Below are 23,543 nucleotides of genomic sequence, written 5' to 3'. Positions count from 1 at the left end.
TTGTGCAGGACTCTTAATGAAACGGGAGAGTTCCCCGGCCCCTCTTGCAGGAGATACAGAGGTGTGGCTGTTCTGGCACTCGAACCCCTTATGGGATGGGGAGCATGCAGATGGGCAGGTGCAGTAGCCGGACGAGCACGTCTGGGCTCTGGCTCCATGGCAGCAACCACGGGTGGGAGCCTGTGACTCCTGAAACCCAAGTGGGTGTGTGTTACAGTGCACCCTCTTAGCCTTGCTGTCCATGGACAGTTTAAGTGTTTACCAGCTCAGTGCCTTCTTGGTACCCAGGTTCTTGTCCGGCATCCAGGAATAATCAGTTTGCATATGGACTTGAAGGATGAATGCAGGGGTTTTACTGAATAGCCTGAGGTGGCTCTCAGCAGGACAGATGGCGAGCTAGAAGGGGGATGGTGTGGGAAGATGATCTTCCCCTGGATTTTGGCCTCTCCGACCATCCCCAGCGGAGCTCCTCTTGGCATTTAGTTGCTCCTTCTCTTCTCTCTGCTGTTCTTTTGCTCTTCTGTTCATATCCTTGCTTACCTACTAGTCAGCTCTGAGGCCTGGGGTCTGGGGTTTATATGGGTATAGGATAGGGGCCATGGTGGGCCAAAAGGCAACTTCTAGGCACGAAAACAGAAACGCCTGTTTTCATTAGGGCTGTGGGTTTCCAGGCTTGAGGATGGGACCTTTGCCTCTTCTACCCAGTATTTCTGTCTCCTATCTGTATCATTAACATACCCATCTCTTTCTCAACAAACCATATCCTGTTGTCTCCACCAAATCATCTCTTGCCTTCTAAATTTTCTAAGAAGGAGTCTGAGTTTGCACCCCAAACTGCAGGGATACATGTTACTTTTTTTAGTGTGCCCAACAGACCCTCTTGCCTCAGACACAAGGTAAGTAAGTAGAAGGGGTCGGTCTCCTAACATCTTCATTCAGTACCTCTCTATCAAAACACAAATTCTCTCTGCAGTTGCCGATTCTGGATCCTTCTATACCCTCAAGGTGAGGCGTTGAAGTGTCAAGAACTGGTTTTTGTCTACCTCTAAAAATTTTGTGTCATGGTCTAGCATGAGTTATATTAGTGCTTCAGCCAAACCTTCCATTTTTAAATATGCCTTATAGCATATGTGTAAAAAGAAAAACAAGGTGGAAAATTTGAATTTTACCTAAAGTGAATTTAAAATGTGCAATTATAATTCTTATTCCTTAAAAATATTTTGTCAGTTTTAGAAACATGGTACTTTTTATGGACAGTCTTCTATCAGTGATCTAATATATGTTTTTTTTATTATTTAGATGATACAGAAAAACGCTTTGCATGTTCTAACAAAGGGTTCCCTCAAGAGAATGAAATAATCAAGTTGTATCTTTTCTTAGAAAACTTGGTAAGGTCCACTAATAGCATGTGTTATAACCCTTCACGTTCCTTTAAAGTCCATGTGTAAAACCAATAGCATTGTATTCTTTCCAAATACCCTCTACTATGTTCAGACTTGGGGAGGGAAAATTCCACATAAATAATAATTTTTTCTATCTTTGCTAGTGTATGTCTACTTGGAGCAGGTAAAATACTTCACTTAGCCATAGAGCATCCTGGGTGTTTTTGCTTTTATTCTTTCTTTTTTAAAATGATGCCTCCTCCCTCCCCTTTTTAGTGGAGTTGATTTGTCCTTTTGAAGTCTGACAGATGTAGCCTATTAGAGAAGGAAAGCTACCTCACATGACCTTGAAAATCTGTCTTGCCTTTGTATAACAAGTACCACATTGAAGTTGTCATTTTGGGTAACGAATGATATGATCCTTTGATTCAAATAATGGGAGACTTTTTAAAAACACACACAATGGAGTAAAATAAAGCACGCTATCAAGATCATGCAACAAATACTAACAAAAATATACATTAATAAAAAATGCACAGATTGTCTAAAAGTCTATGATAAATACATATAATAAAAACAAAGAAAAAGACTCCATGAGAACAAATGCATTTATTCCTAAGCCTGCTTTGACTTAGGCCACAATTCCCTCTTGATATGCTTAAATGTATATTTAAGCTTTGTATATACAACTATTGAGAAGTGTATGCTCTCTGAGCCAAAAATGCATTTCTGATTTGTTGTTATATGTTATGGAAAAAGAATGGGCTTTGGAAGAAGACAGACTTACAGAGCTGGGGTCCAGTCTTGGTTCTGCCATTTATGGTCTGTGTGTCCTGGGGCAGGTTACCTAAACTCTCTAACCCTCAGTTCTTCTTCTAAAAAGGGAATTATAACCTACTTTTTGGATAGTTGTAGTATAGTAGTTCTAGCAGCAGTAGTATTAGAAGTGATAGCTAACATTTATAAAGTGTTTATGTGTATCAGGCATTTTAAAAAAATGTTTAATGTTCATTATGACATTTAATCTATACATTTAATTTTCTGTGAGGAAAGTACTATTGTTTTTTTTTTTCGCTGATAACCCTGTGAAAAATTGTACTGCCTTCCCAAACTCCTGCACTCTCAACCTCCCTTCCCTGCCTCGTTCTTATAATGTATTCTATATTTATTTCATTTTTTCTATCTTTTCCTTCATTCTCTACCAATCCATCCACCAATCTCTCCATCCAGTTTGTCTACTTGCCAATCTCCATTAGAATGTTAATTCCACAGGGGCAGAGAGTTCTGTCTGTTTTATTCACATCTACATTCCTAGCACCATTCATAGGAAGGGCTCAGTAGATATTTTTGGAATGAATGTATTTCCCCATTTTTTAGATTAGGGAAACTAAAACTCAGATAGGGAACTTGCCCAAAGCGATCTTAAGTACTAGGAGAATTAATTGAAATAAAGCTGTTGGTATCTGTCTCATGTTAGTTTTCAGGAAAATCCACCATTTCTGATCGCTACATTTTCATATGCCTTCTCAAAACTAGGAAATATCCAGTAAAGATGCAGTAAAATGGGCTTTGCTTTATATAGTTGCTTCCTTTTTTATTTAGACACAAAATAACAATTTTAATAAAATTGGAATTTCTATTTGTGATAACATATTGCTTTGAGTCTATGTTTACTACATGTAATAATAATGACCATTTCTGTGATAGAAAAGATTATTATTAAGATGAAAACTTTATGATGCTAGCATAATAGGTTACTGAGTTCTGAAAGTATACTTTTATAAATATATATATTTTTTCCTAACTAGAGACTGGAATTACTAATCACTTTTAGATTAACTAACTTGTGTGTCTGCATCAAGTGGTTATTAGTTGTTTTTTTTTCTTCCTCTTTCCTAAAGAAAATCCAGTGTTTCTTCCAAACTGAAAATGAAATTGCATCAAAAGCAATGCTAAGTGTGTTCACATCAGGAGGACTTGCTCCCAGCTTGGGAATCATGAATAGTACATATAATGGCATCTTCCACTTTAATTTAACGTTGGTAATTACATTTTATCTTATTCTGTGATATGTTATTAACAAGAAGCATACTCTTCCTTATAGGATGTATTTTTTTAAAAATAGGTAGCTGAGTAATATTACATCTATGTATGTTTTAAGCCCAGTGATAGTGTTACACTTTTTGCTTTAAACAGTCATATATTTTTAAGTAAATTGAAGAAGAAGAAATACTTATTTGTACCCTTTACCTACATATTTATTATTTATACTGTCCTTCATTCTTTCCTGTAGATGTAAGTTGCCATCTGATGTCAATTTCTTTTAGCATTTCTTACAGTGCAGAACTGCTGGCAAATAATTCTCTGGGGTTTTTTCCCCCTAAAAATGTCTTTATTTCACCTCTTTTTTGGCAACAACTTTATTAAGATATAATTCCATACAGTTCACTCATTTAAAGTGTGCACTTAAGTGGTTTTTAGTATATTCATAGAGTTGTGCAACCATCACTATTAATTCCAGAATACTTTAGTCACTCCAAAAGTGATGAAAGTGACAGTCTATAACTATTAGCAGTCACTCCCAATCCCCCCTCCACTCCCCAGCCCTAGACAACCACTAATCTTTCTGTTTCTATAGATTTTCTAACTCTGAACATTTTATGTAAATGAAACATATATATGTAGTATTCATGACTGGCTTCTTTCAGTTAGCATATGTTTCAGTTAGCATAATATGGTCAAATAATATCACATTGTATAAATACCACATTTTGTTTATCCATTTATCAGTTGATGAACCTTTGGGCTATTCCCACTTTTTGGCTCTTATGAATAATGCTGCTGTGAACATTTGTGTGAAAATTTTTGTGTGGAAATATATTTTCATTTTTCTTAGCTACATGGCCAGGGATGGAATTGTTGGATCATATGATAACTCCACGTTTGACCTTTTGAGGAAATGCCAGACTGTTTTCTAAAGTGGTTGTACTATTTTACATTCTCACTAGCAGCTTGTTAGAATTCCAGTTTCTTTTCTTTCTTTCTTTTTTGTTTAGAGACAGGGTCTTGCTGTGTTGCCCAGGCAGGATTTGAACTCCTGGGCTAAAGTGCCCAGAAGTTCTGCCTCAGCCTCCTAAGTAGCCAGGACTACAAGTGCACACCACCACACCTGGGTTAGGGTTCCCGTTTCGCCACATCCTTACCAAGGCTTGGTTTTATTTGTCTTTTTTTTTTTTTTTTTTTTTTAGACAGAGTCTCACTCTGTCACCCAGGCTGGAGTGCAGTGGTGCGATCTTGGCTCACTGCAAGCTCTGCCTCCCGGGTTCACACCATTCTCCTGCCTCAGCCTCCAGAGTAGCTGGGACTACAGGCATCCGCCACCACACCTGGCTAATTTTTTTGTGTTTTTAGTAGAGAACAGGGTTTCACCGTGTTAGCCAGGATGGTCTCGATCTCCTGACCTTGTGATCCGCCAGCCTCGGCCTCCCAAAGTGCTGGGATTACAGACATGAGCCATCATGCCTGGCCTTTATTTGTCTTTTTTAAAATAACCATCCTAGTAGGTATAAAGTGCTATCTCATTATCATTTTGATTTTAATTTCCCTAATGACTAATGATGTTGAGTATCTTTTCATGTACTTATTAGTCCCTTGAATATGTTCTTTGGAGAAATATCTATTCAAATTATTTGCCCATTTTTAGTTGGGGTATTTGTCTTTTTGATTTGTAAAAGCTCTGTATAGATTCTAGATGCGAGTCTTTTATCAGACATATGATTTGCAAATATTTTCTCTCATTCTATGCATTGTCTTTTCACTTTCTTTATAGTGTCCTTTGATACACAAAAGTTTTTCTTAATGAAGTCAGCTGTATCTATTTTTTCTATTGTTGCTTGTGCTTTTGGTGTCATGTGTAGAAAACCATTGGCTGACTCAAGGTTATGAAATTTTACCCCACATGTTTTTTTCTAGGAGGTTGATAATCTACCTTTTACATTTAGATCTTGGATCCATTTTGAGTTCATTTTTGTATTTGATGTGAGATAAGGGTCCTTACTCATTCTTTTGCATGTGGATATCCAGCCATCCTAGCATGACTTGTAGAAAAGACTTATTCTTCTATTGAATTGTTTTGGCACTTTTGTTGAAAATAAGTTGACCATAAATGGGACAGTTTATTTCTGGATTCTCAATTTTATTGCATTGATCCACATGTCTGTCTTTATGCTAATATCATATTGTCTTGATATTGTTGCTTTGTACTACAGTTTGAAATCAGGAAGCATGAATCTTCTAACTTTGTTCTTCTTTTTCAAGATTATTTTTGCTAGTCTGAGTTACCATATGAATTTTAGGATAAGCTTGCCAATTTCTACAAAGTAGCCATCTGGGATTCTGATAAGGACTGTATTGAATCTGTAGATACATTTGGGTAGTATTGCCATTTTACTAATATTAAGTCTTCCAATCTATGAACATGGATGTCTCTCCATTTATTTAGATCTTTAATTTCTTTCAACAATGTTTTATGTTTTCAGAGTATAAATTTTATACTTCTTTTGTTAAATTTATTTCTAATATTTTATTCTTTTTTATGTTGTAAAGGGAATTGCTTTCTTAATATCATTTTCAGATTGTTCACTGCAAGTACATAGAAATATAATAATTGATTTTTATATGTTGATCTAGTATCCTGCAGCCTTGCTAAACTTGTTTGTAAGATCTAACAGGTTTTTAGTGGTCAACTGAAATTTTGAAGCATAGTTTTGTCAAATATAAAATTTCTGGTTGACTTCACTTTATTTCAGCATTTTGAATATTTTATTCTAATGTCACCTGACACCTTTGCTTCTGAATAAGAAACTGTTAATTTTACGATTGTCTCCTGTATGTAATATGTTATTTTTCTTCGGATGCTTTCAAGATTTTTCTCTTTGGATTTACCCAAGTAAGGTTCCCTGGGCTTAGCAAATTTGGAATGTTGCCAGCCATTATTTCTTCAAAAGAAGGATTGTACCACAGGTCTCTAAGATCTTACCTGTGGTTTTGGCCGCTGAAATCGCTACTCAATTCTTTTAGCTTGCACTGCTAGTTTTTACAAACTGGTCTTCTGGGGGTGTCCTTTGCACCTTTATTGCCCAAGAATTTGGTCACAGTTTATATTTAAATCTCAGAGATTACCATTCTTGCAGTTTCCTTATTCCTGGAATTTTCCTTTTAATATCCCAAATGCTCTATCAACCTCAAGCTCTGTCTCTGACATGTCATGCCAGTAAATACTTCAACTTTGTGCTACCTAAGCTTGGCTGTACAGAGTTCCATTATGTGGCTATATTATACATAACTGATGAATATTTTCATTATTTCCAATGTTCAGCCATTACAATGATGCAAAATTATTCTTGAACACATTTTATTTCACACATACGTGAGCATAATGTAGGAAAAATTCCTAACAGTGAAATTTCTAGGTAAAAGGTATATGCATTGGATGTTTTTGTTTAATTCTCTTTTAAAAAGATAGCGTAGAATGTGATGTGTTGTTATTCATGTTGTAAAACATTGTTTTCTGATGTCTTCTTTATTCAAGTTCAGTGATCGGATTTTGTGGTTGGTTGATATTCCTAGAGAAAACATCACACAAAGCACAGGTAAGAGTGATCTGAATTAATTCTTTTACCCCTGGGTCTGGATTTATCAAATAAAAAGAACAAAAAGAATTTATTATCTTAAAAATGATTTGTTATGTCATGTAAATCCCCCATGTGGTATTTGGGACATACTTACTAAAAATTATCTGTGGTTTATCTGAATTTTAAATTTAACTGGGATTCTGTATTTTACCTGACAGTCGTATTATAGGTAGATTGTTTTGACATATACAACATTTATATTATCCTTTATTTAAAATAAACTCGTTTCTTAGAACTTGGAAATTGTAGTATTAATATGGGTACTAATTTATTTTATTGAAGATGAATCATTAATTTTAATATGTTATAAGCTATAAATATGATGTGTTATTTTATTATGGAATCTATTAAGTATTTTGTGACAGTGTAGCATCATATGCTACTGTATATACCTAGATGAAAAGAGGAGAAAAGTCAAATTCCAGGAACTGTATTGATCTAGTGAACTGACCTAGTAGATCTCTAGGCATGAGACACATTCCCAGAGGTTAAAAATGGTGGAAGATTTGTTGTTTTAATATGATAGGTGCATTAAACAAAACCAACTTGACTTCACTTAAGGAAAAAGAAGAAATTTATTTTAGTCATGGAACCCAAAGACAAAAATGCGCCATCTTATAGGAAGGAATTAGAAATAAGAAATGGAAAACCATCAAGAACTGAGGGAATACTTTCACCCTGTTTGTCTGTTTTATCTGTATTTTCTGTAAATCTATATTTATTTTTCTTTTTTTTGTAGACAGGCTTTCTAAAGTTGCCTCATTACAGTTGAATTTTATATATCTTTCTTATGGGTCAGCCCAATTCCAAATTCCCAGGACAGTATCTTCAGTTGACCCATTGTTGATCCAGCATCCACCTGTGCACCAAGCAAATATGGATTGGGAGAGTGGGATGGGGGAACCATACAGGCCAACCCCTCTTGGTATTGGAGTAAAGGACATTCCAAACTGTGTCCTATAGAATGAAGGCAAGGCAAGGTGAGGGTAAGTTAGAGATGATGGAAAAGATTCTATAGATAAAAAAAGTGTCAAAGATAAAAGTCTGCAATAGATGCCCCAGTGCCATAACATCTGGCATAGATTGTATCACTATCTTTACCCTTTATTCAACTTTTTTCAAATTAATTTTCTTATTGGAGCTATCTGTGATTTTTAAAGGAATTTATCTTGAAAACTGTACTCTTATTTTTGATGTAGCCTAACTCTTATTAATGTAATGATGGAATGTTATTCCAGAAGCTTAGCATAATATTGACATTCATTTGACCATTGAAGAAGTGAAGATCACATGTTATTTTTACTTCTACTCTTTATTTACAAACTTTAATTTTAGAAAAGCATTGATTCTAAAGTCACCCAGACAGGAACAAAGATGATACGAGAACTTAAGGATTTTAGAAAAAGACCAAATTAGCTCTTCCTCTCCTGATACAACTCCCTGGACAGAGTAAAAAGAAATATCTTTGTGCTAGTACTGTAATAGGAGGGGATGGTTTATGTGGATAGTAATATGCTAAAAATCAGGGGAAAAATGTTCAGAGGTAAGGAGATCATATTTATTCATTCACTTTTTCCTCCTTAATCATACTTTATTTACTGCTATGGCGTGAATATGAGTATTATGAGTATATGTAAAATCTTGGGAATATATTTGAGTGTATGCAAAATCTTGGGAAAAGTAGGTTAGGCAACATCAACAACAAAGGTAGTAAAATAGTCATTGTAGTGGCAGTAGAAATAGCAGGCAGCATTTATTGAATTCTTATTATATGTCAGCACTGCTCTAAACGCTCTATGTTATTTCATTTATTCCTAACTGTGTGGTAGATACTATTATTATCTTCATTTTCAGATGATTTAACTGAGGCCCGTGGAGTTATATGGAAATTTAGAGATGACTAGGTGGTGAAAGCAGTTTCAAGTGTGAACTACATATAATTGTTGAAAGTAAACAGCCCCTCCTTGATTTACACTACATAATTTGTCCCTTTTTTTCATTTTAAAATAAGGTATCAGGTATATCTCCCAATGCTAGATGACGAGTTAGTGGGTGCAGCGCACCAGCATGGCACATGTATACATATGTAACTAACCTGCACAATGAGCACATGTACCCTAAAACTTAAAGTATAATAAAAAAATAAATAAATAAATAAATAAAAATAAAAAAAAAAAATAAAATAAGGTATCATTTGCATTCTATGAAACATATCCTTTTTGGTGTCCAGTTCTATGGGTTTTGACAAATGTATACAACTGTGATCACTGCAGTCAAGACATAGAACAGTTCCATCAGGCAATAAAATCACTCCACCCATAATCAACCCCTCTCCATCTCCCAGTCCCTGGCAACCACTGTTCTGTTCTCTGTTCCTGTTGTTTTGTCTATTCCAGGGTCATATAAATGGAATCATAACCTATACAGCCTTTGAGTCTGGCTTCTTTCACTTAGCTAATTCATTGGAGATTTGTCTATGTTATAGTCTCTCTAGTGTTCTTGTTGGGTAGTGTTTTTTGGTGTGGATAGTTAATTTTGTTGAAGGGCATTTGGGTTTTTCTGGTTTTTGACAATTATGAATAAAGCTACTGCAAACAATCTCATACAGGTTTTTGTGTGAACATAAATTTTTGTTGCATGTAGCTAATACCAAGTAGTAGGATTAGTGTGTTGTATGATAAGCGTAAGCTTAACTTTATAAGAAAAACTGTCAAATGATTTCCCAAAGTGGCTTTATCATTTTGCATTTTGACCACCAGGTGATCTGCATCCAGGCCAGAACTTAGTGTATGTGTGTGTGTGTGTGTGTATGCTTGTAAATATGTATGCATATATGTATGTATAGACATATTTTTTTAATTTTCAGCCATTCTAAAAAAAAGTGTAGTGGCATTTAATTGTGTGGTTTTTTGTTTGTTTGTTTGGGTTTTTTTGAGATGAAATCTGCTCTGTCGCCTAGGCTGGAGTGCAGTGGCGCAACCTCAGCTCACTGCAGCCTCTGCCTCCTGGGTTCAAGTGATTCTCCTGCCTCAGCCTCCTGAATAGCCAGGATTACAGATACGCACCACCAGGCCTGGCTAATTTTTTGTATTTTTAGTAGAAACAGGGTTTCGCCATGTTGAGCAGTCTGGTCTCAGGTGATCCACTGGCCTCAGCCTCCCGAAGTGCTGGGATTACAGGCGTGAGCCACCGTGCCCAGACTAGTTGTGGTTTTAATTTGCATTTTTCTAACAACTAATGACATTGAGCATCTTTTTTTGTGCTTATTTGCCATTTGGCTTAGTATCTGTTCAAATGTTTTACAAGTTTATTATATATTCTGGATATGGGTGTTACCACATATGATTTGCAGATATTTTCTCCCAGTCTGGGGTTCTTTTCATCTCTTAAGAGTATCTCTTGAAGATCAGAGTTTTCAATTTTGCTGAAGGCTAATTTATCAGCTTTTTATTTTATGGATGGTACTTTTGATATCACAGCTAAGAAATCTTTGCCTAAGTTCACAAAGATATTCTCCTATATTTTCTTCTAGAAGTTTACACTTCTAGCTTGTGTATTTAGGTCTATGATTTATTTTGAGTTGATTTTTATAAGTTATATGGGCCAATGTTAATTTTTTGGAATATGGATACCCAATTATTCCAGTACCATTGTTGTAAAAACTTTTTATCTCCATGGAATTGCTATTTCTGGACTGTATCCTTTCACCAATACTATACTGTCTTGATTATTTTAGCTTTATAATAGGTCTTGTAAGTAATGTTAGTCCTTCAATGTTGATCTTCTTTTTGAAAACTGTTTTGGTTATTATAGTTCTTTTGCCTTTCTATGTAAATTTTAGAATCAACTTGTTTACTTCTACGAAAATCCTGCAGTGATTTTTAATTTTGTATTGCATTGAGTCTATAGATCAATTTAGGGAAAGTCAATAATATCTTTTTTTTTTTTTTTTTTTTTTGAGATGGAGTCTCACTCTTATTGCCCAGGCTGGAGTGCATTGGCATGATCTTGGCTCACCGCAACCTCCGCCTCCCGAGTTCAAGTGATTCTGCTGCCTCAGGCTACCCAGTAGCTGGGATTACAGGCGCCTGGCTGATTTTTTTGTATTTTTAGTAAAGACGGGGTTTCGCCATGTTGGCCAGGCTGGTCTCAAAGTCCTAACCTCAGGTGATCCACCCACCTCGGCCTCCCAAAGTGCTGGGATTACAGGCATGAACCACCATGCCTTGCTGGGAGAGTCAGTATCTTAAAAATAATGAATCTTCCAAACCATGAAGACACTATATCTCTCCATTTGTTTACATCTTTTAAAAAATTTATTTCATCCAGGTTTTGTGGCTTTCAGCTTAGAGAACTTGCACATAAAAAAAAAAAGTATACCAAAATTATACTTTCAGCGATCATCTCTATAGTTTGTTACTAGAGAAGCTTCTGTGAATGTGTAGAGCACTGGAAACCACAAGGCAAAGGCTCAGCATTCTCTCCTAAGCGCGAAGCTGGCTCCTGGTGTTGGTTGGCCGCAACTGCCATTTGCCATTGATGATCATTCTTCTCTTCCTGTGGTAGAGGAAGAGAACGCAGTTTGAGTGGTTTCTATTTTGTTTGTTTTTGTTTTTTAAGTTATACCTAGGTAGTTCATGGTTTTGGGCCAGGCACGGTGGCTCAGGCCTGTAATCCCAGCACTTTGGGAGGCCGAGGCGGGTGGATCACCTGAGGTCAGGAGTTTGAAACCAGCCTGGCCAACGTGGCGAAACCCCATCTCTACTAAAAATACAAAAATTAGCCGGGCGCAGTGGAGGGCACCTGTAATCTCAACTACTCGAGAGGCTGAGGCAGGAGAATTGCTTGAACCCAGGAGGCAGAGGTTGCAGTGAGTCAAGATTACACCACTGCACTCCGGACTAGGTGACAGAGCAAGACTCTATCTCAAAAAAAAGTAGTTTATGGTTTGGAGTGTTATTGTAAGTGGTACTTTTTAATATTTTGATTTCCAATTGTTCATTGTTCATATGTAGAAGAATGATTGAGTTCTGTTTATTGATCTTGTATCCTGCAATCTTGTTAAATTCACTTATTGGTTCTAATAGCTTTTAATATATTCTTTAGGATTTTCTACATGGATAATCACTCATTTAGGAATGGAGATAATTTTATTTCTTCTCTTCCAGTATGTATTCATTTTTTTCTTTTTTTCTTTTTTTTTTGCCTTATTGTACTGGTAGGACCTCTAGTATGATTCCAGTATGAAAGGAATAGTAAGAGAGGACATCCTTGCCTTGTTTCCAGTTTTAGGGAAAAAACATTCATGTTTTACATAGGCGCCCTTCATCAGGTTGAAGAAATTTCCTTCATTACAAGTTTGCCGAGTTTTTATTATAGGTGTCAAATCTTGTTAAATGATTTTTTGCATCTATTGAGATGATTATAAGGATTTGCTTATAATTGTCTGTTGATATGATAAATTACATTGATTCCTTTTTGAATTTTGAACCAGTCTTGGAATCCTAGGACAAACAACACTTGGTCATGATGTATTATCTTATTTATATATTCCTGAATTCATTTGGCTAGTAGGTTTCCTAGGTTATCAGTATGGAGATTTATTTTCTTTTCTTAGAATGTCTTTATTTCATTCTAGTATCTGAGTAAGGTTGTCATTATAAAATGAGTTGGGATGAGTTCCCTGCTTTTCTATATTGTGGATGAGTTTTTATACAATTGGTGTCACCCTTTCATTAAATGTTTGGTGTGATTAACCAGTGAAGATATCTGGGCTTGGAGTTTTCTTTGTGAAAGGATTTTAAATACACATTCATTATCCCTTAATAGATTTAGGAATATTCAAGTTTTCTGTTTCTCTTTAAGTGAGCTTTGACAGTTTGTGTCTTTCAAAGAAAGTGTCCATTTCATCTAAGTTGTTGAATCTACGGACACGAAGTTGTTTGTGATATTCCCTTCTTATCCTTAGACTATCTATAGTGTCTGTAGTGGTGTTCCCTATTTTATCTCTAACATGAGTTATTTGTATTTTTTAAATTATTAGTCTTGCAGGGGTTCATCGGTTTTTATGTTTCAAAGAGACATCTTTTGATTTCATTAATTGTGTGTATTGTTTTTCTGTTCCTAATTTCATCAGTTGTCACTCTTTATCTTATCCTTCTACTTGCACTGGGTTTAATTTGCTTCTTTTTTTTTTTTTTCTAGTTTGTTAAGTTGGGAATCTTTAGATCAGGGGTCAGCAAAGTACTGACCCCTGATCCTGCCTACTGCCTATTTTTGTAAATAAAATTTTATTGGAACACAATCATGCTCATTTATTTATGTGTCTTCTATGGCTGCTTTTATGCTACTGTGGTGTAGTTGAAGTGGTGTAACAGATATCATATAACATACAAAGCCCCAAATATTTACTATCTGACCCTTTACAAACTCTTTACTATCTTCCAAAGCCTGCTTCATATACAGCAGATCCTCGAATATCCTCATTTCATTCAACATCATTTCATTATAATATTGATGAGGAAGAAAAGTCAATTCCTGGCCAGGGCCACTGTCTGTGTGGAGTGCTCTTGTTCTCCCCATGTCTACGTAGGTTTTCTCTGAGTACTCTAGTTTCCTAGCACAGCCAAAGATGTGCATGTTGGGTTAATTGGTGTGTCTAAATTGTCCCCGTATGACTGAGCTTTGGTGTGTGTGTAAGTGCACCTTGTGAAGAAATGGCGTTCAATCTTGGGTTGGTTCCCGCCTTGTTCCTGAGCTGCTGGAGTAGGCTCCCCTGATTCTGAACTGAAATAAGCAGGCTAGAAAATGAATGAATGAATACTTACAAATTATTATAAAGTAAAAATTTATTAAGTATACGATAATCATATAAACAAATGCATGACAGTAAACGATGCAATACAAAAGCCCTCAGTTAGCCTGCCATGTTTGTTATTGTTTTATAACTGCATGTGGTAGAGGATGCTCCTTACAGTTTTTGCTTTGCAAACATTTATTCCTTTATTTAATCCACCACCGCTATGACTACCATTACTTACTGATTCACCAAAAATTGGGTAAGTAATTATCTTACTTGTTTTTATTAATCTTTTTAAAATCTATGCATAGCTCACATTTATTTTAATATTTAATATTAGAAGAATTTGGGGTCTTTATTTAGAAGTTTGGTGATGTTTTTGTGACCAGATATATGCCATAGAAACTTAACTCTTGTTTATATCAATTTGCCTATGGTGAAATTGGTTTCTATTATACATTGTTTTGCCTAAAGTCCTAGTTTCCAAGAACATATTGATGATTATAAGTGAGAACTTACTGTAATTGATTTGAGATTTCTTTTTTCTAATGCAAGTATTTTACTGCTATATATTTCTCTCTAAGCATTGCTTTATCTGCATCCAATAAATTGTGATGTTGTGTTTTCCTTTTCTTTCAATTAAAAATATTTTCTAATTCCCCATAGCACTTTCTCTTTGATACATGGTTTTTTAGAAGTGTGTTGTAAAATGTTCAAATATTGGGGAATTTTTCAGATGTCTTTCTGTTATTGATTTTTCTAGCTTATTCCATTATGTTTAGAGGGCATATTTCATGTGATAGCAATTTAATTTATTAAAATGTGTTTTATGGCTTATTTAGTAAATGCCCCATATACTCTTGATATAACTTTTGATTTACGTATTTTGAAGCTGTGTTGTTAAGCATGTCTACACTTAGGGTTATCATGCCTTTGTCATATGTATTGTCCCTCTTTATTTCTGATATTGCATTGATCTGAACTCTCCTTTGTCAGATATTGATATGGCTGCTACAGCTTTCTTTTGATTAGTGTCATATTTTTTCATCCTTTCACCTTTTATTCAAAACAACTTTTGGAACACTTTCATCAACAGAATGGAAGTACACAAATGAATCTTAAAACCAGCCAGGTGCAGTGGCTCATGCCTGTAATCCCAATACTTTGGGAGGTCAAGGCGGGCAGATCACTTGAAGTCAGGAGTTCAAGACCAGCCTGGCCAATATGGTGAAAACCTGTCTCTACTAAAAATACAAAAATTAGCTGGGTGTGGTGGCACATGCCTGTAATCCCAGCTACTTGGGAGGCTGAGGCAGGAGGGTCACTTGAACCCAGAAAGTGGGGGTTGCAGTGAGCTGAGATGGCGCCACTGCACTCCAGCCTGGGAGACAGAGACTCTGTCTCAAAAAATAAATAAATAAAATAAAACCAGTGCATCAGTGAGTAAGCTCTAACACAAAAGTACCCATAACTCATGATGAAAATATAATCAGGTGGAGGAAGACAAAAGTCTAAGACAGTGGAGGAGATATGCATATGAGGAAGGAAGGACCCTGGGACTGAATTATCAGATGGACTCAGCTGATGTCTTTAAGTTTCACATACCCTGAGCCCCTAATCAGTGGTTTGAGACAAGCATTATATTTGGTCACAGTGGGTATATGCTACATCCAGAATGGGAAGAAAGTTCAGAATCCTGTGGAGACTGTAGACACTCAACTCTACAATAATGAGGTGGAGGTTATGAGGATGCTAGAGCTCTAGAGAAGCTCTTTCTTTGTGTCACTAACCACACCACAGCAAGATATGGTAAAAAAATTATTCAAGTTACTAGTTTAATGGAAGAGCCAGAGTGGCTACAGGAAAGTCTCCATGAAAATATCCAGCTGGCATGGAGGAAATAAACATTCAGCCACTGGAGTAGTTATGGTGCCATGCTCAAGAGTTGGTAGAAGAAAGGCGTTCTCTCTGATTGACTTACAAAAGACAATCTTTCTTCACATAGAGGACTAGAAAGTTCTATCAGTACTGACCTTTTCCTGTTTAGTCTTATATTTTGAAGCATCTCTGGGTTTACTGCTAGTATCACATCAATCATCAGGTGTAGTTTTGTAATAGTGCCAAGTAGAGGTCTTAAAAACTGGAAGTCTCTCAAATGATTCACTTAAAACAGCCTTTAAATAAGTGACAGCACCAATACCCATTCATTCCATCACATAGTATTAGATCTCCTTAAAAATAATGGCATGCAGATGAAAAAAAATGGTGAATTTTAACTGAATCCAGCCAAAGGGACAACTCTTATGGGCTACAGCTATGTCTATCAGAATTTGAATACATATAGTTTAAAAAAGATACATTTTCAAAGTGAGACACCACCACCTCAGTCACTTAATGAAGAAATCTTTTTTTTTAACCCAAATAACAAAGATTTTAACAGCCAAGTATCTCTATTTTCTGTCTTCATGGAGTGCTACTGTTGTTCTCACTGAGTTCTTGAATTGCATGTATAACAGATGTATCAGCACATAAACTACTTGAATAGGTTTGTCTGGAGCTTTGGCATTGAACTCTTCAAATTCCACCTATGGAGCTACCAGCTAATACTATTCACACAGCCTCTTGGCTGTTTCATATACATTGTTCACTATATCAGCCACATTACAGGTGAGATCAATATTTCTTCTGTGTTTAGAATGAGCAGGGATAGTGTCACCATCAAAGAGAAGTGCATGCTAGTTAATAAGCATGTGGGAAGAAATGGAGTTGGGATAAAACCATTCTGGAAGATACTGGCTGTACTGCTAATAAAAGACTCAAACACATAATTTTTCTTATGTTCAATCACTTCATGTATCACTATAGAAACCACATTTTTCTGGCTTTCATCAGTACTTATTGAAAGTTATCTAAGACCTGTGGATCTTCAGGGCTCTTATTTTTATATTCTTTTTTTTTTTTTTTTTGAGACGGAGTCTCGCTCTGTTGCCCAGGCTGGAGTGCAGTGGCTCACTCAGCTCACTGCAAGCTCCACCTCCCGGGTTCACGCCATTCTCCTGCCTCAGCCTCCCAAGTAGCTGAGACTACAGATGCCTGCCACCACACCCGGCTAATTTTTTTTTTTTTTTTTTTTGTATTTTTAGTAGAGACGGGGCTTCACCGTGATAGCCAGGATGGTCTCGATCTCCTGACCTCATGATCCGCCCGCCTCGGCCTCCCAAAGTGCTGGGATTACAGGCATAAGCCACCATGCCTGGCCCTTATTTTTATATTCTAAAACTTCAAGAAAGTTCTGCATATACCAACTTTGAACCAATCCCACTGAAGGCCTGTTAAACCACTTACCCAGCAGAAAATTGGCTTCATTCACTGTGTTAGCCAGTAGCACGGGAATCTCCTTTTGTGAAATCGTATATGATGTTCCCTGTAGCCATTATCACTCCCAAAGTCCAGGAACTTCTTGATGGAGAGTGGTGACAGCAAGAGGCACAGATAGCAATTGATGTACTTGGGCACTGGCTGCTTTAGTAGCCACCAGTGTAGCCATGGCCTTGCCATGACAGCGCACAGACCTGCCTAGATGCCTGGGTGGACATGAGGGCCTATGCAGCCAGACCATTTGGACCAGGTGTGTTCTTCATGAGTGAACCCCCGTTTCAGTTTCAACCTCAGCCTTGGCCTGTGGGTACAGCCACTTCAGCAGCTCCCAGGCTAAAGCTACTGCTGTTGGCTTCCACAGGCCCTATCCATTCTTTTACTTTTAACTTATTTATGCTTTTACATTTAAAATAAGTTTGTTATAAATAACATATAGTTTAATCTTGATTTTTACACCTAATCTGTCAAATCTAGTCTTTTAGATGATATTTTAGACCACTTACATTTAATGTAATTGTTGATATGCATAGTTATATTAAAATCTACCACCTTGCAGGTTGTTTCTATTTGTTCAGTCTTCTCTGTTTTGCTTTTCTCCCCTTTTTCTGTCTTCATTCATATTAATTCTTTTCTATGATTCCATTTTATCTCCACTATTGGCTTATTAGTTATACCTTAAAAGCTTTTTTTGTTGTTCACCTTAGGGTTTATATGATACATTTTAATTAATCATGGTCTGCTTCACAAGAAGAGTCACAATTTGCTTTTTATCAAGCCCCTACAGCTCTAGGAGAAAAATTATGACATAAATATTAGTATCTAGATTCATTGCTATGGTGGTAAGATCACTTCATAATTCTTTTTCCATTATTTTATGAGCAAAATGTTTATAGTGAAAACATATGAAATTTCACATATAAATGCCAACAAAATGGTTGGAAAAGGAAAGGCTATCATTGTTGGTAATGTTCACATATCCTTAAATTTCACCAAACACCACATATGAAAAAATAGTTGATTATTTGCCTTTTGTTTGCAAACAGATATTGCAGCTGTAGAAGAATGGTTAGTAAGAATCACTTTACATCATGGACTAAATATTTATGCTACTGAAGGAACTCTATTGGATATTATTCGAGGTAAATGCCAACAGACAGAAGTAAAATGGAATTCATATATTCTTTCAACAAACTTTGACATCTGCTATATGCCAGATTCTGTGCTAAGGTCCTAGAGATTAAAAAAAAAAAAAAAGAGATAATCATGACCCTTGAGGCACTCACAATCTGATAGGATAAAGAATTAAATACATGTGGATAAATTATTAACAAAGATCTGCAAAGAGTGCTATAGAAATGTGGAAATACAGGCTGGGCGTGGTGGCTCATGCCTGTAATCTCAGCACTTTGGGAGGCCGAGGTGGGCAGATCACTTGAGGCCAGGAGTTTGAGACCAGCCTGGCCAACATGGTGAAACTCCATCTCTACTTAAAAAAAAAAAAAAAAAAAAAAAGTTAACCAGGCGTGGTGATGCACATCTGTAGTCCCAGCTACTTGGGAGACTGAGGCAGGAGAATCGCTTAAACCCAGGAGGCAGAGGTTACAGTGAGCCAGGATTGCACCATTGTATTCCAGCCTGGGCAACAGAGTGAGACTGTGTCTCAAAAAAAAAAAAAAAAAAAAAAAGGGAAGTACATATTTTACTGTGGCCACATTGAGGGTCATTATAAACAATGGCTTATAAAGTTGATTATATTTACTTATTCCAAAAAAGTAAGTAGTTTTTTAGGTAGCTTCCAAATTAAAAAAAAAAAATGTTACTAATTATTCAATAGTAATTGCAATACTGTCTTTGGGACTCTGATAGTTTGATATCCTATGCTACTTTTTAACTACTGAAATATCAATATAAAATTGTTATATCGATTTTTAAAAGATCTGAAATGCTAACTTACATTTGTTTAGAATGTACTGAGGTATAATTGCAGCAAAAAGCTTCACAAATTGGTAGATCTTTGAAAGCTCCAGATGTGGAGATGAGATTGATCTGTTTGAGGAACTAAAAGGAGACTAGTGTTGCTGAAGCCTAGTAAATGACAGAGTGGTGGATCATGAGTTTGGAGAAGCTGGCAGGAATCTTGGTAAAAAGTGTGGACTTTATTGTAATTATAACTTAAAGCCATTGGGGTATTTTAAGCAGAGAGCTAATAAATTCTGATTTATCTTTTATAATGAAAAGACCATTTTGGCTGCTATGTAGAGAATAACTCTTGAGGAAGGATAGCAAGAATGGAATAAAGGAAATTGGTAGCAGTTGTTGCAATAGTCCGCTTGAGAAGGTCTGGAGTAGATGGACAGTAGCATTAGCAGTGGAGGTGGTGAGCAGAGCCTTCAGAATAGATTTTGAAAGTAGAGCTGCTATGGCTTCTTGGTGGACTAAGATGGGGGAAAACAGAATTAACAAGGATGATGCCTGGATTTCTTACTCAAGCATTCAAGAAGAGGATGTTATCATTCACCAAAATGCTGAAGACGGGAGGAGCAGACACTGGGAAATAGGAATCAAGAGTTAAAGCTAGAGTTAGAAATCTTTATTCACTACTGAACTCAAAAGAGAGTGTAAAACCTTGTCTCTATTTCTTCATATCCAATCCACACCCCAAACCACTCATTTGTTTCCATCTCCTCCACGCTACTCAAACTGTTGCTAATCACAGTCACCAGTGACCTTCATATTGGTCACTTTTCTGTCCCCTTTTTAGCTTCTTAGTAGCAGTCAAAACTTTTAATCAGTTCCTTGTTCTTAAAATGCTTAAGATATACTACCTGACTTCAGGAACTTGTATATAAGTAGGGGGGCATTGTCAGCTCAGTGATGTCCAGTGGTAAGCTGAAATCTCCCTGACCTGGGTGTGAATGATCTGCAAACACATACTATACCCTGCAACGTCAGCTGCTTTGCCCCACATTTCTTTGAATTCTGGAGTGACTTCCTGGTGAATTAGTGTAGTTAGAGATTGTGTCTCTTTCCCTTCTTGGCTGTCCCTGTTCAGCACTACATCAACCCAGATGAAAAGTTAGCTTGTTTTCTTGCTTTGCACAAAGTGAAAAAAATATCACATAAAGTCTTTGGGTTTGTAGCAGATTTTATTGAAAGTTGGGGAGACAGAGGAGAATGTAAATAGCTAAATAACTGGTTATTAGTTATCTCTGCTTTTAAAAGTCCTTTGACTATTTTTGAAATTCAGACAGCAGTTGTCTTTCAAATTGCCCTGTCTTACTTTTTGTACTCTTTTTTTTTCTCATTTTTTTCTAAAAGAAAAAAAACCCTCCCTTTTATTAATGCATGAAAATTCAACTTTAGCTCCAATCCTTTGCATATCCAAAAGTAATATTTTAAGTTTTAAAATTTGTGACGCCTTGTCTGATGACGTTCTTTCAAAAGGCTCATTGTCTACCCTGGTCTGGTGAGGAAGAGTGTACCCTGATTCTTCTAGTTACAGTGAGTGCAGAGTCCTATTGGAGCACCTGGGAGGAGAGCCTCACTCATTCTAGGGCGTCATGGAAGGCTTCCCAAAGAGGGAGACATTCACATCGAGGACTGAAAAATAGGGTTGTGAGAAAAACAGATATTCAAAGCCCCACAAACTAGAGCCTGTAATGGGAGGCCAGTTCTGGCAAGAAGTAAAGCTGAGGAACCAAGAGTTCGTCAGATTCTGGAAGGCCTGGTTTGCCACGTGAAAGACCTTATTCACCACTAGTGCTGCTATTCTGCCTGTGCAGCATTGGAGATGCTTCACCTCTGATTGCTTTTTCTTCTGTATCTCATTCCCAACTTCTGTCTTGCAGAAATCCTTCTAAGTCTCTTGGGCCCTAATGATAACTGTCCCTGTTCACCACTGCTACTCTGGATTTATTCTCATTTTCATCTACCTACTGTTGTTTCAATGAGATTGGGAAGAGAACAAAAAGTAAATGAGTGGGCTCTTGAAGCAGAAGTTATAAATGTATTCTGTGATCCAGCAATTCCATTTATACAGATAGATCCTGTGGCAAATAGTATTTTTCAACTACCTTCCAGAAATCCCTCTAAATCTCTTGGCCACTAATGATAACTGCCCTGTTCTCCACTGCTACTCTGGATTTATTCTCATTTTTATATATCTACTGCTATTTCAGTGGGATTGGGAAGAGAACAAAAAGTAAATGAGTGGGCTCAGAAGTTATAAATGTGCGTATTCTGTGATCCAGCAATTCCATTTCTAGGGATAGATCCTGTGGCAAATGGTATTTTTCAAATGTGGCCAAAGTAATCTTTCCCATTCCACATGCGCTTCTGCAATGTAACCTTGCCAGCCCCCCACCAAGGGGAATTAGACTTTACTCCTTATATCCTGGAAAATAGTCACTGACTGATTTGTAACCAATGCAGAGTGAGGTAATGCACCTTTTTTGAACTATAGAATAGTTTCTTTACATAGTTCTTTTAAAACCTTTAAAGGAAAGTAGCATCCATTTTCAAGGGTGCTCCCACAATTTAAACACCCAAATTTGATTTCCACAGAACCGATTCTTCAGTGGACTCCTGGGGATGTGATTCCAGAAAGCGAAATCAGTAAATTATATCCACATGTGGTAGATCTCAAAGTGACAAAATGCCCCTGTGCCAATGATGTGGCATTACTAGGCTTCATTGTGGATACAATAGTTGATGGTAGGTTTACAGCTTCATTAAATGTTGATGTTGGCCTTTTATATTTTGTAACAGTAATGTTTAACTGGCAGCAGAAATAAATGCATAGACATAGGGAAGGAAAATTGTTTCCTAAAAATACCTAAAAATTTATTCTTCAATACTGTATCTTGTCTACTTGCAAGTATGATATACTAAGTATGTTTTCTTGCTGTGACTTTTTGCCATGTTAATTGTGACTTTAGTGTGTCTCCTAATTTCATTTATCCCATGCCGTCCATTAATATGTTACTTTCTCCCAGAGATTATCTGCTGTTCCTGCCATGTATAAATAGGTATTTTTGTTCTTGAAATACCACATTACTTAGTTTATGTTTCCATTTTTTTCATTACTACTGTAATATCTGAGAGCATCTATATAGGGAAAGAAACAACTGTTTCTCTCTATATCCATTTCATAACACTCTAATACCAAATGTATGGATTTTCCACACCGAGTGATTCTCCAGTTCTCTGTGGATGACCGAGTAGGTGTCCTATGATTTAATTCAATTCTGGCACTAGCTATCTGGAGTTAGCACAGACCCCCCTCTCCAGCCAACAACAGATTAAGGGCTCAGTCCCACAAGACTGTCCCCCAATTCAAATGCCGGTCACAAGTCCCAGGTTGTAGTTCTAATCAACTAATTATAATTTGGGGAGGTCCCACAAATCCTTCCTTGAGTTCAATAATTTGCTAGCACAACTCACAGAACTCAGGGGAACGTTTATTTAGGTTTGCCAGTTTATTATAAAGGTCAAAACAAAGGATACAGTAAACAGTTGGGCAAGGTCCGGAAGATTCCCAAGAAAAGGAGCTTCTGTCCCCGTGGAGTTGTGACACGCCACACCCCTGGTATGTAGATGTGTTTTAGCATTCCAAAATCTGCACTGTAAGGAGAAGCTTTATCACATAGGCATGATCAATTATTTATTCAGTCTCCACACCCTCCCCACTTCCTGGGAGATGCACTGTGGGGCTGAAGGCTCTAAGCTTCTAATCGTGGCTTGCTTTTTCTGGTGACCACCCCACATCTTAAAGCTATCTGGGAGTCTGTCAAGAGTTGCTTCATTAGAACAAAAGACAATCCCATCACCCAGGAAATTCCAAGGAGTTTAGGGGTTCTGTATCAGGAACTGGGGCCAAAGACCAAATGTTATAACAAAGGATGTTCCTAGCACTCCATCATGCAGGAAATTCTGGAGGTTTTAGGAGTTCTCTATCAGGAGCCAGGGACGAAAACCAAATATGTATTTCTCATTATATCACAATATCACAATGTCATTACACATTTCAACTACTAATAGTATTATTTTAATTATTGTTCCTAGCTAATTGATGACCTCCTAGACCCCAAATTCAGTGAATATAAAGGAAAATAAATTTAAAACTTAAAAAATAAGAAACAAAATTTTATTGCTTGTAGATAATATGTATACCTACAAAAAAATCCAAAAAGATCTTTAGAAAAACTCAGAACAAATATGGGTATGCTAGAAGGTTGTGAGATAGAGTAACAATGTATAAAAATCACTCCACCAAGGACTAATTAAAGATTA

At 36.6% G+C, this 23,543-nt stretch overlaps 1 protein-coding gene and 1 non-coding gene across 2 annotated transcripts in view; both read left to right on the top strand.

Moving 5' to 3' along the window:
• The window catches only part of CATSPERB (cation channel sperm associated auxiliary subunit beta), a 152,255-nt gene that overhangs the window by 5,608 nt on the left and 123,104 nt on the right, over positions 1 to 23,543 (top strand). Inside the window, exons 3-7 of the mRNA XM_004055597.5 lie at positions 1,300 to 1,388; positions 3,284 to 3,424; positions 6,973 to 7,033; positions 18,296 to 18,391; positions 21,816 to 21,965. Coding sequence (XP_004055645.2) covers positions 1,300 to 1,388; positions 3,284 to 3,424; positions 6,973 to 7,033; positions 18,296 to 18,391; positions 21,816 to 21,965 — 537 coding nt within the window. The remainder of the gene's footprint in view (positions 1 to 1,299; positions 1,389 to 3,283; positions 3,425 to 6,972; positions 7,034 to 18,295; positions 18,392 to 21,815; positions 21,966 to 23,543) is intronic.
• Positions 11,457 to 11,666, top strand: LOC115930738 (small nucleolar RNA U3). The gene has a single exon (XR_004067345.1). It is a non-coding gene; the product is annotated as a small nucleolar RNA U3 (small nucleolar RNA).

Source organism: Gorilla gorilla, chromosome 15 (assembly GCF_029281585.2).
Source record: "Gorilla gorilla gorilla isolate KB3781 chromosome 15, NHGRI_mGorGor1-v2.1_pri, whole genome shotgun sequence".
Classification (NCBI taxonomy): domain Eukaryota; kingdom Metazoa; phylum Chordata; class Mammalia; order Primates; family Hominidae; genus Gorilla; species Gorilla gorilla.
Note: the sequence above shows the minus strand (reverse complement) of the source record. Positions and strands in the feature narration are given on the sequence as shown.